This window comes from Chrysoperla carnea, chromosome 5 (genome assembly GCF_905475395.1).
Source record: "Chrysoperla carnea chromosome 5, inChrCarn1.1, whole genome shotgun sequence".
Lineage (NCBI taxonomy): Eukaryota > Metazoa > Arthropoda > Insecta > Neuroptera > Chrysopidae > Chrysoperla > Chrysoperla carnea.
This window is the reverse complement of record NC_058341.1, coordinates 70,321,522-70,338,754: the sequence shown is the minus strand read 5'-3', so window position 1 is coordinate 70,338,754 and position 17,233 is coordinate 70,321,522. Positions and strand designations below refer to the sequence as shown.

The window sequence follows — 17,233 nt, the reverse complement described above, 5'->3', positions numbered from 1 at the left end:
GTCAAACATCCCCCCAGACACACATAAAGTGTCGCTAAAATTCTGCTCTGTTCGATATAATCAAGAGAGATTAAAGATTCGTTACATGCAAAATGGAATCGAGCCTGAAGATTACAAGGTATTTTAAAGTGATCAGGGTTGAGAAAATTTTATGAATAATAAATATAAGTTTCTTTACCCTATGTTTTACATCTTATCATCGAGTAAAATTGAATACTACTATTTAAAAAATTCATATTTATTAAATCTTAAAATTATAAAGCTATACATGTCATTTTACAATTCAGCGTGATCTTTACTGTCATCATCGTCTAAGTTTGATAAGTCATCATCAACCCAATGTTGGCATTGACTATCTTCATTATCATCCTTATTACTTTCATTTTCTGTAACAAAAATAACATAATTAAGAATCAAAGACTTACACGGTTATATCAATTATTCAAAGTTAAAGTATAATACCTGATTCTTCTTGAAGCGATTCACTGACAAAGCTCGGCAATTGGTCCCCATCAAACCAGTTAAAATGATATTTATTATCTTCCAACGTCCACCCATTATTGTCAGGACTAAAAATACTAATTTTCTTCATATGAGCATTCTTCCAGAGACTAGTGATATAATTAGCTCGTCGAAACTGTTGTAAAAGCTCACTTTTGCATGGTGGTAAGTTACTAGCATCAAAGTTTTTCACATTTTTGCGATTGAACTCTTCATTTACGTCACAAACCATATAAGTGTTGATGAAGAGTTGGAGTCGGGCAGCATCTACGTCAATTATTCCGGCCACGTTGTACAGTTCACAAATAAATTTTCGTATAGTGTTAAACACATTTTGCTCCAGTTCTAAGTCACTGAATAAGTCTACATCGCCGAGTTTCATAAATGCTATCTGGTACTCTGCTTTTTTTTTTCAATACATTAAATTTACATCGGAATTCTCACAAAACACACACTTTAATAATTCTGCCATTATATTTTTTAGAATACTATAAATATTTTTTCTATTTCAACACGTTGTAAATAAAATCACAGATGCACTGAATCGAGTAGCAGGGAATAGAGTAGCCTTGAGACGACAATAAGTATAAGAAAGATATCCATAAATAGATATCTCTCTCACCCTCAAGCGTACAAATAATGCCCTCGCGCTTATACACATAGCGACACTTTAGGTGTGTCTGGGGGGATGTTTGACCCCTCCAATTGGTCTGGCTGCTGACCAAGGGTGTTCAAATAGTTCCCTTAGTATCATATATAAAAATCAAGAGTGAGATTATAAGTAAGAATATGTTTTTTTTTTTTTGAAGCTTTAAAGCGTCTGGTAAGGGTAAGCGCCGATGGAAAGTGTCTGGCAATAATGATTATTGATTTTTAACAAAAATATCTAAAACATATGTAAAAATCAGCACTGAGAATTTGAGAAAAATTAGTACTGTATTTATCTACCTTTAGCTCCTGGTACCTATGAATTGGCCGTCGACTCAAGGTAGCAGGTATGCACACACTCAAAGTACGTACTAACACTACTTTATCCTATTTATATTTCTTATGAGAAAATAAGTAACGTCTGGGGGCACCGGGATCTTACTCTACAAGTAAAATTGAGTTATATCAGTTTTCCCATCATGTATGGCAAATGGATAAACTGAAAGTTGTCGCATGTAAAATATTTCCTGGACTGGAATACATGGTAAACTTATATTTTGCATATAATCAAAGCACAGAAGAGTTGCATTGGATCTATTCTGGCAATATTCCTTAGTGTCCCTTAATGATTTATAAAATTTATTGCTTCGTCTTTTATGAATAAGAAACTGAGCAGATGCAACTTTTTTAGCAGTGTCATTGAGCTGAGGGCTCCTTATTCTTGTCATGAGCTCTTCACATTCACAGCATGTATCGATTTGGGGTCTTCCAAATCGATAATTGAAATGCTCTTTGAAAATTTTGTAATAAAAACTGTATTTAACATCACTATCATTATGTTTTTTTAAGAACAGAGAATACATTTTTTTCACATCTAATTTTGCATCGAGATAATTAACCTCCTTTGATGAATAATGGCTTTGTTTTACAGGAAATGATTTTATGTGGTCTTTAATTTGTTCTACATAATCTATTGGAAACGTTTTACGGTTCTGCTGCTGACCTCTCAAGTCTTTGGGAGTCTTACCCTTCAATAGAATATCTTTCAGTCTTCTTACACGCTTCTCTCCCAAGGAATATAAACTGAGATATGCTTTACGACACACAAGAATTCTTCTTTCTTGAAACAGTACATGAAATTTGAATGAACTAGCATGCTGAACAGAGTGACTTGGAATTGGAAGTTCTTTTTTGTCAATTTCATTGAGATTGTCAACGTTGTCATCACATGTCAACATGTCATCGACGTCGTCCGCATTGAGTGTAGTAACCCTTGATCTTCTCTGTTTCACAGGAACTGCTTCAATCAATGATTGGAGAAATAGGTCTTGTTCGTCTTTTGTCTTCATTTGTCGAGATCTCTCAAGGATTGAAATTCTCTCATCGTTTGAAAATTTGTCAAAACATTTCATCCGGCACCTACAAACAATAATTCTGTATAAGAATAATTATTGATTTTTTAAGGAAAACTTAAGGGGTTGTTTTTTGAAATCAGCAGCAGAACTTCAAAGCTTGATATACCTGCACTTCGAACTTGTTATGATAATAATAACAGTATTATTGGGAGTAGAATATGCATTCAACAATTTTTGAAAGTTAAACTAACTAGGCCGAGCTAAGTTTTATCAAAAATTATTTGTGACCAAGTAGGTACCGTACAACTAATTAAAAAAAATATATATTGTAACTTACAAGCATAATGATCCAACATTTCGTTGATTAACAATTTTTCCAGAATAGTTGCAATATTTCTCTCCATCCAATCTTGCTTTCTTGATCACATTCACTTTATATTTGGAAGGATTACGTTTCCCTTTTCTTCTTTTTGCACTTTTCTCACTCACATCACTTTCTGAACTTGACATTATTATTCAAATTATAAATTGAAATAATTATTAACAACAATATTATACTTTATTAGACAGTAATAATGATTGTAAATAATGTAAACAGCAGCTGAACATAACCTAGAGAACATACCAGCTGTTGCTTTCTGAGCAGCGGTTTGGTTTTGTAGAGCCTCCTGTCAGTGACATGAGACCTTTCATAAATATACGCATTCTAAACGGCTGTGTTACTAGGCATACAGACATGGGACAAGAGCCCTTTCATAAGTAAACGATGCAGCTTTGCATTGAGAATTGATTTTTGTCATTTTTTAAAAATGGCTGAAAATGTGACATGAGGCCTTTCATAAATAAGCGATTCAATTACGTGATCGATTTTGCTAAATCATTCCTAATAAATCTTTGATTTTTGCTATTTTTCACTTATATACTGAAATTATGGTTTTTGTTTACACTTTAGCGCTTTTTTGTTCGTATAATAACTTCTGACCGTAATCTTTCTTGATAAATGACACTAATAGTTCGGGTTTTATTGTTTCTTTGCACTTGAAAGTTCACATGAAGTTAACTAGTATATTCACTGATTTTGTGTTTGTCCACAATATATGTTTAAAGTCACTGAATTTTCACATACATATAAATATAAATATAAATTAACGGCGATAATATATATAAATTACGGCGTTCCCAAAATTTAAATAAAAATTCTTCTTAAAAACTTCGGGCACGTGCAGGATTCGAACTCATATGATGAGTGTTTTGACAGTGGGAAGCTGATACACTATCCACTAAGCCACCAAGCACTTGAGTATAAACTACAATATCATACACAAGTATAACAGACTCCTCTATCAAAGCTTGTTTATCAAATATTATGTCACATAAAATACAACATAACAAACTTATTCATCGAAAACGAAAAAACTTAACTTTTCACTTAATTTCAGCTTTTTTTTTTTTAGAACAACTATTAAAAATATTTGCGTATATTATCCACTGTCACTAAGATTATGTGTATTCAACTTTAATTTTTCAAAAACTTTGCAATAAAGCTAACAATTTGATTGAAAACAAGTATACTTCAAACACGTCTGTACACTCCAACCTCCTCCGTTGTACGTATATATAACAAACACAATATTCGTTGTGTGCGTAGTCATGGAAGGGACAATAAAATCGATGCCAGCGCTTTAAGTGAAAAATTTTGGAGTTAAAGGAGGCTGTTATGACTAATTTGCAATTCTTTACATGTTAATGTAATAGAAATGTCAAATTAAAATTATGCTATTATGAGTGACATTGTAAGCAAATACACGTGAAAATATTTATTTTATTTAATCTCAATAAATTATAAAAAAAATGGGACACCAGAGTTGTTGTGTTGTGAATTGTAAAAATACCAGCAGGAATAGTAAGTGCAAATTTTATAAATTTCCGACCGTTCAATGGAAATTAAATCAACGGAATCTCTGGATAGCTGCAGTTAAAAGGTTAAAGTAATTAGTACCATAACCTTGATTTATCAATAACAATAATTTGGAGAATTGTAAACCTTTCCAAAATTTGTAAGTTTAATAAAAATTAATAATTTTTTTGGAATTCTCTAATAAGGGAAAGCGAATTTATTAATGCTTAAAATGTAATAATAAGTATTATGATTAAAAAAAATGCAGCCGTACATATATTTAAAAATAATTTATGTTAAAATTTTTTAATATGCTACATGCACATGCAATTTTTTGGTTTAGTGTTTACCATTTATTATATTATTCAAAAAATTTATTAATGTCTGCAAGATATTCGTAAACACAGTTTCAGTTATCTGAGTAAAAAAAATTCAATTTTGCAATCAATTCATTCACTAGTGTGCTAAGATTTAATAAACATGTATTTTTGTAGTGCTGATGGATCACCGTGGGTTCCCAAGTCATACGATTATATTTGTAGTGATCATTTTATTGGAGGTAAAAAATCAGAAGAGGAGTTAAGTCCTAGCTACATTCCAACTATATTTCCTTCAATTTACAAGCGTTCGAAAGTAAATGAATCCTCTGCTATTAACAGGTAAGAATTATATGGTAAAACTAGATCAACGTCAATGACATGATAATAATAATTTTATATTTTCAGATTCAAGCGCGTAATGAATCGGCGGATGAAACAAAAATTTTCTTTAACATCAAATCCTGAGTGCAAAGCTACAGAATCGATAGAAGTGGTGACTGAATTTTCCCAAGTTATGCCTTCAAAAGTTGACCAAGAGTGTCAAGTAGACTTTTATTCAAGGTCTGATGTACAATCTCAAACATTCATTTGTAATCGTTTTGTCAAAGACGATATGTGTCATGCTGAAACCCAAACAGAAATTTTAGAAGATATATATATATATATAAAAGTTCCTTATCCTTTACAGGATGTTGGAGACCACATTTTTCCACTTGTCTCTATCCATGGCTGTCTCTTTTAATTCATAAATGTTGGTGATATTTGTGAATTTTTTAATTGTAGAAAGCCATGTTGTTCTTTTTCTTCCTCTTGAACTCCAGCCTTCCAATTTTCCAAATAAAATTAGCTTTTCGAGATCAAATTGTTCGCCACGACATATATGACCGAAAAAACCCACAATTCGTTTTTTAATTTCCGTCACTAAACACCTTTTGTAATTTATACGAGCAAAAATTTCTTCATTTGTTAACATATCAGTCCACTTTATTTTTAACATACGTCTAACACACCATGTTTCGAACGCGGCTAGTCTTTTTTCACTGACATATTTAAGCACCCATGTTTCACAAGAATAGAGTAAAGCGGACCATATATATGTTTTTAGCATTTTAAATCTGTTATTGAAATTTATATGTCGATTAGTTAGATAAGTTTTTAATTTCATAAAATTGGTTTTAGCAATTGCAATTCGTTTTTTAATTTCAAACAACTGATCATTATTGTAGGTAATAATTTTCCCCAAGTAACTGGTTTGGTTTGGTTGGATTATTTTATTGTTTTTGTAAACAATATTTACGTTAAGCTGCACAGGATCTTTACTAAATACCATACACGATGTTTTTTTAATGTTAAGTTTTAAGCCATACTGTTCGCTAACTGCAGCCACCTTGGAAATGAGAGTTTGCAATTCTACTTCACTAGAACTCAATAATACTGTGTCGTCTGCGTATCTCAGATTATTCACTCGAACTCCGTTAAATTTAACACCAATATCCAATTTTTCTATAGCCTCGTTGATGATGTACTCGGCATAAACATTGAAAAATATTGGAGAAAGAAGCACCCAGTTGTAACTTGAGCTGTTTGACACCAATATAATTTTTTTAAGATGTTAATTATTTTTTTATCATTACATAATCGGTTAAGAATATTAAAAAGAATATCGTGTGAGACGTTGTCGAATGCCTTCTCATAGTCTATAAAGCAAGCAAATACTCGTAAATTGTTTTCGATAGCGCACTCCACTAAAATGTTTAAACAGAAAATGGCTTCACGAGTACCCACTCCTTTTTTAAAACCCATCTGAGTCGGTCCTATTTCAGCTTGTAAGCTCGTATTTATCCTTCGTAACACGATTTTTAAGAAAACTTTAGTTATATTGGATGTCAAACTGATAGTTCTGTAGTCCGAACATTCGTTAGCGTTAATTTTCTTTGGCAATAAAATAAAGTTTGATTCAAGTAGTATTTTAGGAACATCTTCTGTCTCATACATTTCATTACATAAATTTTGAAGTTCACGCATGCTACTTGAATCCAAACACTTTAAATATTCACCAAAAACTCCATCTTCTCCACAGGCTTTACGCACTCCAAGTTCTTCAACTGCTTTTTCAACTTCTTCTAACAATATTGGTAGATATGGAGAGTTAGTGGTATTTTCCACCAGCAAAGCATGACGCGTTTGATCTTTGAAGGTGTGTTCAACATATTCTTGCCATCTATTGACAATTTCCACGTTTTCAGTTAAGATCTTGCCATCTTTATTCCTTAAATTGCCTTTTACATGTGTACGTGATATTCCACACATGCTCTTAATTTCCTTATGCAATTTATGTGGATTATTAAGTTTTCCATACATATCTATATTGTTGCATTTTTCATCTAGCCATGCTTGTTTTGCTTTCTTTATTTTGTTTTTGATTTGTTTGTTCTTGAGTTTATATTGGGTAGCGTTATTTTTAAGTGATCTTCTTTCTATCATTAGGGTTAATATCTCTTCGGTCATCCATTCTTTTTTCTTTTCGATTTTTTGGTCGACTAACACTTCCTCAGCAGCGGATTTGATTTTTGTAATAAAAGACATTAGTCTTTCATTTAAATTCGATTCATCGCTAATATTCTGATTATATTTCTTAAGATTACTTTGGAAAACATCACTCCAATTTACATCGCACAATTTTTCCAAATTAACTTTTTTATTGTTTTTGAGACTCATTTTAGTTATTTTGAATTTAATCTCCATTCTGGCACTCAAGAGAGTGTGATCCGAATTAATATCAGCTCCAGGTAGCGTTTTAGTATTTTTTATGGCGTTCCTATATCTACTGCTGATTAATATGTAGTCGATCTGGTTCCTGATTATTTTATTTGGTGTATCGCCAGGAGCCTTCCATGTGTATAGTCTTCTTACAGGTTGTTCAAACCAAGTATTCATAACAATAAGTTCATGGGCGTTGCAAAATTCAGCTAGAGTATCACCTCTTAAATTTCTTTTGCCAAGTCCATATGGTCCGATCGCTGGTCTATCTTCACCTTTTCCGATTTTTGCATTGAAGTCACCCATCACAACAGTACAATCACGGTTATTTGTTAGAGCAATTATATTTTCGAGCCTGTTGTAGAAGATATCACTTTCCTGCTTAGAACTGTCAGCGGTAGGTGCATATATTTGAATAATATTAGTAGACACGGGTTTAATTTTATCATAATAATGCGATCGGAGTCATAAACAGAACCAATTGTCCCCCCTGAGTACATTATGGTGAAGTTTTTTTTGGAAATTTTAGAAGATACCAGGCCGATAAAAATTTATTGTGGTAATAATAATAAAAAATTTGCAAACAAAGAATGTGGCACTCCTCATAAAACGTTTGTTGATACGGAAAGTCAAACGGATAATAAACATGGATTCCATGGATTCGCATCAGTGACAAAGGATCGAGAAATCCTTGATCTGGCAGGTGTATCATTTCCTAATTTTGATTTCTTGTTGACGAAAATACGCCCACCACAAAAGTGCATTGTATCGAAAAAAGATCGACTATTGATTTTTTTAATGAAAATAAAAACTGGATTAACATTTTCAGGACTTGGTGTACTGTTCAGTGTTCATAGAACAACAATTTCAGCAATTTTTTATGAAACTCTTCAACATCTAGCTAGTGCGACTAGAAATTTAGTATTTTGGCCAGATATTGACGCTGTTCAAGAAACGATGCCTGATTGCTTTCTACCTGATTACAATAACACCAGAGTTATAATTGACTGCACTGAATTTCGAATAGATATTCCTACAAGTGTCGACAATCGTGTTTTTACATACTCCAATTATAAAAAGAACTTTACGGCCAAAGTTCTTATTGGTATAACTCCTGGAGGTTTTATTTCTTTGAGATCTGACGTTGCTGGAGGACGAAAATATGATTCTCAACTTACTATAGAGTCAGGATTATTAGACCTCTTGGAAGATGGTGACATTGTTTTAGCTGACAAAGGTTTTCCAGAAATTAAAACAGTGATTGACGCAAGTGGCAAGAAAGTAAAAATGGTTATGCCACCTTTCCTTGAGAAAAAAACTGAATTTTCAACAGAAGAAACTCAACAAACTTATAGTGTAGCAAGAGTTAGGATTCACGTTGAAAGAATCATGCAGCGATTGAGGACTCATCAAATATTACATAAAATTCCACAGCATTTATTTCATTGCATAGACGACATTCTGCACATTTGTTGTGTTTTGGTAAATTTACAGCCTCCAATTATTTCTAATAAAACTGATGAAGCAAATGAGGGATAAAAAAATATTTTATTACTTATGAAAATTGTATATTTTTTATGGCATTGGAGCCAAGAATTTTTTTTTACAATGTTCAATTAGTAATTATTTTCATACTAAATCAAATTTCCAAGACATTGTTAATTTCCTGTAAATTTATAAATAAATAAACAGTCTTAATTTTTGGAATAAACAATAAAATTCTTTGAAACTTATTTATAACTTACATACTAATAACGAATAATTAAACTCTCCTGAATTGACTTTTATTGTATCAAACAATAACACTCTTTACTTTTTTTAATAAATATTGACTTTTAAGCAACGATTATTAAAACTCTTTACTTAACTTTCTAATAATTAATTTGTTTGTAACCATCACAACAATTCTTACTTTTACGTAGTAATATATTATAAAAAATAAATAATTATTTTAAAATATTCTCAGAATCACGTCCAGTAAAGCTTCTTTTTTGGTATGTAGTCTCATCTTCCTCATAACTATCTACGATATCTGTTTTATCGCCATTATAATTGTTATTTTCTTTATCAATATCTTGATCAATCAATGTCGCATATAAAGCTGGTAAGTAATGCTGAAAATAAAACTTTTCGCTTTTTAAAATGACTGTTTTTAAAAATTCTTCGTCTCGGTGAACTTCTATTAAACAACTACCATTTTCTACAGGTGAGAAAATAAAAAAATCACAGACGCTCATACCACTGACGTACATTTGAACTTGAACTTTTGTATAATAAACATCAGTTTCTTTAAGTTTGAACTTGTTGCCAACAAATTGTAAATATTTGACATTACTGGAATTATCAGCTAAATTGACAATCGGTTTCTTTTCACAAGTACTTGGGCATTTAAATTCAACTATTTTAGAAATGCAACCATCATCAGTGACAACGCCATCATGGCTTGCATACAGCCAAGGTTGAAATTTATGAACCAACACTCCAACCTGTTTAACAGTACAATTTTTTATTTCTTCATATTTTTCTTTGGCTCGAGTTTCCATTTTTAATCCGTATCTGGTTGAGGTGTTGTCAATTTTATTAGGATTTAACATGTCAGAAACCAGGGATTCAACTGGTTTTCTGCACAAAACTTTGATATTATGCACATTAGAACTAGCAGATATTCTTAACCGCCTAGCTTTAAACCAATTGTTACTTGAAGACTGTTTAACTGTTTCACATGACAAATTTACTATTTCCTCTTCAGATAATTGGACATTTTCCAGATAAAATTGCCGTATTTTATAATCCAACTCATACTCGCTTTTGTAAATAAAACATTCTTCACAGAAAATTAATAAATTAATGATACACACAGCACATTCTTCTTTCTGCAAGTTCAATTTAACTTGCGTTATCAAAGAATTCATTACATTTCTCACGGTGTGTTTATTTTCTTTTTTTAATTGCGCTTGCATTATTAGTTTTAATGGTGAATCGACTTTCAGTTCAGTGACAGATAATGTTTGGGGTTCATGCAATTGGGTGTATTTGTGCGGCATCATGTTTTTAAAATATGCTCCTTTGGAGTATTTTTGCTTAGCAAACTGTCGTGCGCTCGGCTTGCCCCACTGCTGCTCATAACTGGTCTTTGAAGCGCTTTCCTCATTATTAATGAAATAAATTAATGCCGCGATGTGTTTGCACTGCTTACTCTTATTATATACACAATTACAGCATACATCCGTCACATACCTTTCTGAATTTATCTGGAATAGAAATAGAAAACCCTGCTAATTACAATATTCTAACATCATTTACCATAATCAAATGAAAGATCTAATTTTTAATTACATTTAATATAGTAACATAAGGTGTAGCGTGGACCGAGGTTTGTCGAATAACACGACAGTTTATGATAATACTGCCATTTGCTCGCCTGTGTTCCTCAATTTCTCTTACATGCCCTGCAAGAACAAGATCTTTGCCCTTGGGCATACTTTGAGGCTGAAATTCAATTTGATGACTGATAGCCTGAAATCCTGTTCGTATGATTATATCCATGATCTAAAAATAATAAAAAATTATATAAATTAAACAAATATTTATTAATTCAATTGAGACGACTTTTTAATTATTTTTTGTTTTCATTATTTCCTTAGTATTATTATTATTTTTAGATTTTAGTATTATTTTTAGACTTTGACATAAATTTCAAGCAACTTAACCTACTGTTTACTACATTCTTTATTTTCTAGCATTACACTTACTTGTTTTTGGTTCATTTAACTAGTGAAAAAAATGACACAATCACTGTAAAATTGTCACATATTTTTATGTAAATTTTTTTTATTATTACATATAATATTTATTTATATTTTTGTCTCTTGCTATAGGCATACATATAAAAACATACTCTGACAGCCTCCCGTAGTTCATGTTTTGTGTGGCGCTGCAGTCACACTCGAAGCGAATAGCACTACACTCGTCTCAGTCCATCACACTCACTTTGGCTATTGTGATGAATAATTTGACGCCGCGCATGTGTCACAACTGATTTTATCCTTTTTTGGAGTTCAAATCAAACCAAATTTTTACCAGTGAAAATTTCAAATTTCTCAAACAATTTTCCATAAAACTTAATAAGTTTCCCAAATTTTTGTTATATAACTTTATAATTTGATTATATAACCAAACAAACAAACAAAAAATATAAATACCGCCAAAATATATAACGGTTTCCAATATTATTTTCTTATATGATGAAGATTCTTCATTGAATTCTTCCAAATTTTCCCAATATTAATAACTTTTCAATAAACAAACACTTCAATAATTCCAAAATTCCACAAACTTCAATATTGAATTCAACAAAACATTCCAATAACAATTTTTTATCACATGGTTTCCATATATCCGTGCTTTAAGGACCAAAAATGTTGGTAAATGTGGATTTTTATAGGATAAAAGGTTTGTAAGGAAAGTGGACTGTAGGTTTTTTAACACAAAACACTATTTATTCCATAATTAATAATTTATTGAAGGTTGATTAGTTGAGAAGTTACATTGTGTTTCTGCACACACTTAATTATGCATCCGTATGTCACGAAGCCTACTGCAGAACTCACTGCTCTGTTCTCTACTTAATTGTGTGTATATCTATAAATTATATTAGTTGCAAGTTCAAACTTGCACATATTTATTTAATCCTAACTTGTTTTTACTTGCAACATCAAACATATACGTAAACAAATATATTCTTATAACAACAAATTAAATATTTTTATAAAAGATTGAACAGCTATCTTTTTTCTTTCTTCAGGTGCCATTTTCCGCCCATCCAAGCAAGAATTACTATCGTGATTTCTAGAGCAAAAGAGACATCCTGAAGATTGTTTTTTAATCTTTACGTGCTCTTTATTAGATTGAAGTAAAGAAGCTACAGTCTCTACTCTAGGTGTGCTAGGTGTGGTGGGTTTTTGTTTTTTCTGATTTGCGCAAGTCTTATCTTCTCCAAACCCAAAATTCTTACAAGCAAGATGAATTCGCTCTTCATAATTAACTTCATCTTTAAGAAAATCCATCAACTTTTCCAAGAAACTCTTAGTTTCTTCGCCTTCTCTGTCATGTTGGTTTTGACTCAATTTCCGTTCCCATATCCTCAGTATGTCTTCTGGTAGGCAGGATTCAACCAAAAGACATAAAAAATCGGTAAACTTATCTTTCGTCCTACCAAGACTTTCCAACGCTCTTAAATGGCTTTCTAATTTTTCATATAAAGTAGATAGATCCTGATAGACCTTCCCTTTAACAGCGTTTTCCATTACCATAGCAATCAACTCACGTACATACACCTGCACTAATAAAGCTGAACGTCCAAAACGATGTTGTAGCTGTTCAATAACTTTAGGGTAGTTTTCAGCACTTGGTGGATAGCTATTAACTAGTACTGCAGCTTTAGAGCCTGGCACAATGCTCTGAATTAAATATTGAAATATAATCAGGGACTAATTTATTATCTTAATGAATTTGTTTGAATTGTCCCCAGAAACTCAACCAATTTTTCAAATCCCCATCAAATTTTCGAATTTCAATTTTGGGTAATTTATAGTTCAATAAATCTACTATTATATGCATCTGCATTCTCATATTCTGGATCATAATTGTCTTCTGATATATTTGCATCAGAAATCATTAATTGCATTAATTCTTCTTGCACTTCAGTCAACTTATTATTTTTATCAACTAATTGTTGTAAATTTAGGGTTATAATAGCCAAAATCACGGATTTTTTCGATTTTTGACAAAGTTGCGTTCAGCGCTCGGGGTCACAAACTTGGATTATTTATTAGACCAACATCATAAACAAGTCTGAAAAAAATCGGAACTACCGGATATGACGCAGACTACCCCGTACTTTCAAACGACAAGGCTACTGTATTTTTACGAAAAAAGGTTAATAAATATTGCGTGATAACAATTGATTTATATTTATTTTATTTTATTTAGTTTTCTTGTAGCACTTTTTTTTGATAAAATAATCGGGCAAAAAATCTCTAAAATATGAAACAAATCATATAGAGTTAGTTCATTCCACATTACATATGTAATTTATACTAACGTAATTTGGCCCCCAAAAAATTTTTTTTTTGGATTAATTAATTATAATCTATTTTAAACCATTGTTCGTCCTTTGTTCTACATTGTTTTATCATTAAAATTATTTGTTCGATCGTTGTTAATTTATTATTTATTAAATAATTATTGTCATTGAGTTAGCCCCCAATACCATTGATTTACATTTGTTAACTCTTTAATCAATGTATTTTAACGAATTATTGTTGGATCATAAATTTTGCACATTAATGAATTATTTACTTTTTTCATCAATTCAATTGCGAATGCTTTCCTCCTTTTTATTGCGCATGCGCACGCTGTAAATATTTCAATTTTTAAATGATAAGGGCGGCTTCATTGATATCATTATGTAAATTTATGCCATTGATTTGATCTGCAATATTAATATTCTTCTGAGATAATTACAAATTCTGCAAGGAGTCTTTACATGCCTACATTTTCTATTTTTAATAAATGAAAAATAGAAAAAATTCAGATTTTTTTAACAATAAAAACATTTTAGTATTATTTATTTTCATAAAATAAATGAAAAATGTAGCTCTATCAAATCATACAGAACGTTAATTGTGTTTTACAAATCTATAAATATATAGGAGACTTTCTATAGATATAGATAGTCACTCATCACGATATCTCTGGAACTATAAGACCAAGAGACTTGAAATTTGGCAGGAATATTCCTTTTGCCAAGTAGAGGTCAGCTAAGAACGGATTTTACGAAATTCCACCCACAAGGGGTGTTGCGGGGGTGTTCATGAATAAAAAATTCATATTTTTCAATTATGGCTTTTAATAGTTCAAAACTTGGTCAGAATGTTTTAAATTACATTTAGAAATTTTTTAAAAACGAATTCTGTGACATTCCACCCCTCTGACATGTCCGTGCGTGGGCGTAAAATTAAAAAAAATTGTACCTTTTAATCTATAGCAGCTAAAGAATATAGCAGCTAATGTGTGAATTTCATAAAATTCATATATGATAACTACTTACGTAGTTAGATAACAAAATTAATATTTTTCGCGTCTGGCGTATATTTTACGCCATGCAAAGCGGGCGGGTAACAGCTAGTATAATATATAGCAATTAGTAATAGTATAGGAGCTCGCAACGTTTTCGAGAGAGAATTATTGCTGATTTTATGAAATGTTGTTCTTCTGGTTCTATCTGTTAGAGCTTGGGCCATCTGGCTGGTGGTAGTGGTTGCGTTTGGTAGCGCGCAGCCTAAATGTACAGGTAATAACCCTAAATTTTAAAAGTATTTTATTATATCTGTAATTTTAATATTATGTTATTTAAAAATACAAAAACCTAAAATTAATTTGCTAGACGTTAATTCGGTTGCTAACCCTTGAATAAAAGCGAAAAAGTTACGAAAAATATTCCAATGCCAATGACATTATGATTTTTTTCATGTGTTGGCTGCGGTCGTTAAGGCACCAGCTTTTTCATATTATTTTAGTGGAGAGAGGAATTGGAAACTGAAGCAATCAGCTCATCTGTTCACCGATCCCAAGTTTTGCCCAAAAAAGGGTTGGTCCATCCCCGGCCATTACTCCATGAACCATTTGGAGCTGTGTAAGAACAGCAGGAGAGCTTTGACGTCGACGGATTCCAGGTCAGAGAGGTCGTCAAAGAGAGGCAGGCTCAAGTAAGTCCATCTCAAGTCAAGTCATTTCTGGCAAGTTCGTCATCTTCGCAATTTCCTGGAATGTCCCTGTGCCCCGATACCCATTCCAGGTTTACATTCATTTGTTCCGCCAGCTCATATAAGGACGTTTGGCAGTCCTGTGCTACCTTTGACGTTAGATATAGACTGAGCTGAAGAATTTAAGAGGCTGCTTGGCTGTCGGTGACGATTGTAATGCCCCTGCACCTAAGGGAGTTCAGTCTTATACATTCACATACCTCATGATTAGCCATCAGTTCCGTTTGATAAGCGCTTCAGTGATCCGGCAGCCGAAATGATAGACGCAGATCGAGATCTTCAGAGAAGATCCCACAACCCACCCTCTTCTCTAACTTAGATTCGTCAGTGTAAAAAACGACGCCCTTTGGCTTAACCAGGTTTTCATCCCAATCCTGTCTGGAGGATATCTTTACTGAGAACCTGTTCACGAAGTTAAGAGAAGCTAAAACGTAGTCAACGGATCTTGGAAGTGATTATCTTCGTTATATCCGTGCATGACCATAATGAGTCTCAGTCCAGGGTGAGACCAGATTAAGCCTGAGAGCTGCACCTGCGAGCTGCAGCTGCGCATTTCTCTCCTAAGAGGAAATGCAGAATTTCCTCAAGTGCTTTAGATGGAGTTGTCCGTAGGCATCCCGAGATTAGCATGGATGCTAACCGTTGGACTTTACCTAGAACCTCTTAGTGGATTCCCTTTTCTAGTGCTGTCCACCATACTAATGATCCATAGAATAGTATGGGTGTAGCGGCACAGCTACGAAAGAGGGGTTTGTGGACTGTATAGGATTGTTTGGATTCAACTAATATGGAAATTGATGGATAGTTTGTTATGGGTTGCACAATTGAAACACGTGATGTTGATTTAATTATTCTTGTAGAAAATAATTCTTTAATTCACTTTAGTTGATTCAAATTAACAATTACACTTTATTCAAATTGAAAAATATTCATTACGTTTAAATTACATATATTCTTGTTAAAATTAGTATTTTTGTTAGTAGCCATTTCAATCCTAATTGATTGAATTGCACGTCTGTGCGTTATGACTGCTGCTACACAACTTCTGATACTTAATCATACTACACGCACAGGATGTTCAACCTAGACCAAATACGAACTAACTATTTGAACAACACACATAATGAAGAAACCCGTTGAACCATCACAAAAGTTCAACGTTCACTCTTCACTGTCCGATATCTAGTATGAACAATGGGTTTAATGACCGCAATGTATAGCCAATGAGCCATTTTTGGGTTGAAGCCCCAATATTTCCCCATGGCATTTTTGCAGGTGTATAGTGCTTAGTTGCCTTTCGGGACCTTTCCAGGACGTTGGGTCCCCATAGCAACTTTTTGTCTATGATGATACCTAATTATTTGGCTTTTTCCGATAGTTCAAGGTTTACCCCCCTTACCTTTGGGAGGATAAAGGAGAGAATTTTGTATTTCCTTGTAAAGAGTACCAACTCTGTTTTGTCACGGTTCATCCCAAGGCTAGAGTTGGAGCACCAGTGTGCTAGAACTTTTAGTGCAGATTGTATCATGTTTGATAAGATATCAGAAAATTTCCCTGATGCTGCTATCGCTACATCGTCTGCATACGCAATTATCTTGCATCCCGAACCTTACAGTTTAAGGAGAAGCTCATTTAGCGCAATGTTCCATAGAAGGGGTGAAAGTACACCACCTTGAGGTGTACCTCTCCCTACATGTCAATGCATGACCGAGTCGCCCAATTCGGAGGTTATCTATCTGCTTCTATGCAAAAGATTAATAAACTCAGTGGTAGGTTCTTCGATATTCAGATCATACAGTGCTCTGATTATAATTTCAGGCCCGATGTTATTGAAGGCACCTTCAATGTCTAGAAAGGCTACCAAAGTGTATTCCTTATAGGTCAATGATTTTTCGATTGTACCCACAAGTGAATGCAGAGCTGTCT

The 17,233-nt window shown here is 32.7% G+C and overlaps 3 protein-coding genes across 3 annotated transcripts; 2 read left to right on the top strand and 1 right to left on the bottom strand.

Annotated features, from left to right (window-relative positions):
- Window positions 1–267: 267 nt before the first annotated feature.
- On the bottom strand, window positions 268–938 carry LOC123301466. Its single transcript, XM_044884211.1, has 2 exons — window positions 463–938; window positions 268–386 (listed from the first exon to the last, which is right to left on the bottom strand). The coding sequence occupies exons 1-2, from the start codon at window positions 881–883 to the stop codon at window positions 277–279; spliced, it is 531 nt and encodes a 176-aa protein (XP_044740146.1). The 5' UTR covers window positions 884–938; the 3' UTR covers window positions 268–276.
- Window positions 939–4,246: 3,308 nt separating this feature from the next.
- On the top strand, window positions 4,247–5,186 carry LOC123301374 (THAP domain-containing protein 11-like). The gene is made up of 3 exons (XM_044884111.1): window positions 4,247–4,492; window positions 4,896–5,034; window positions 5,127–5,186. Exons 1-3 carry the CDS (start codon window positions 4,356–4,358, stop codon window positions 5,184–5,186), a joined length of 336 nt encoding a protein of 111 aa, XP_044740046.1. The 5' UTR covers window positions 4,247–4,355.
- A 2,796-nt stretch (window positions 5,187–7,982) lies between these two features.
- On the top strand, window positions 7,983–9,020 carry LOC123301373. Its single transcript, XM_044884110.1, has one exon. The coding sequence runs from the start codon at window positions 7,983–7,985 to the stop codon at window positions 9,018–9,020; it is 1,038 nt and encodes a 345-aa protein (XP_044740045.1).
- The last annotated feature ends 8,213 nt before the right edge of the window (window positions 9,021–17,233 follow it).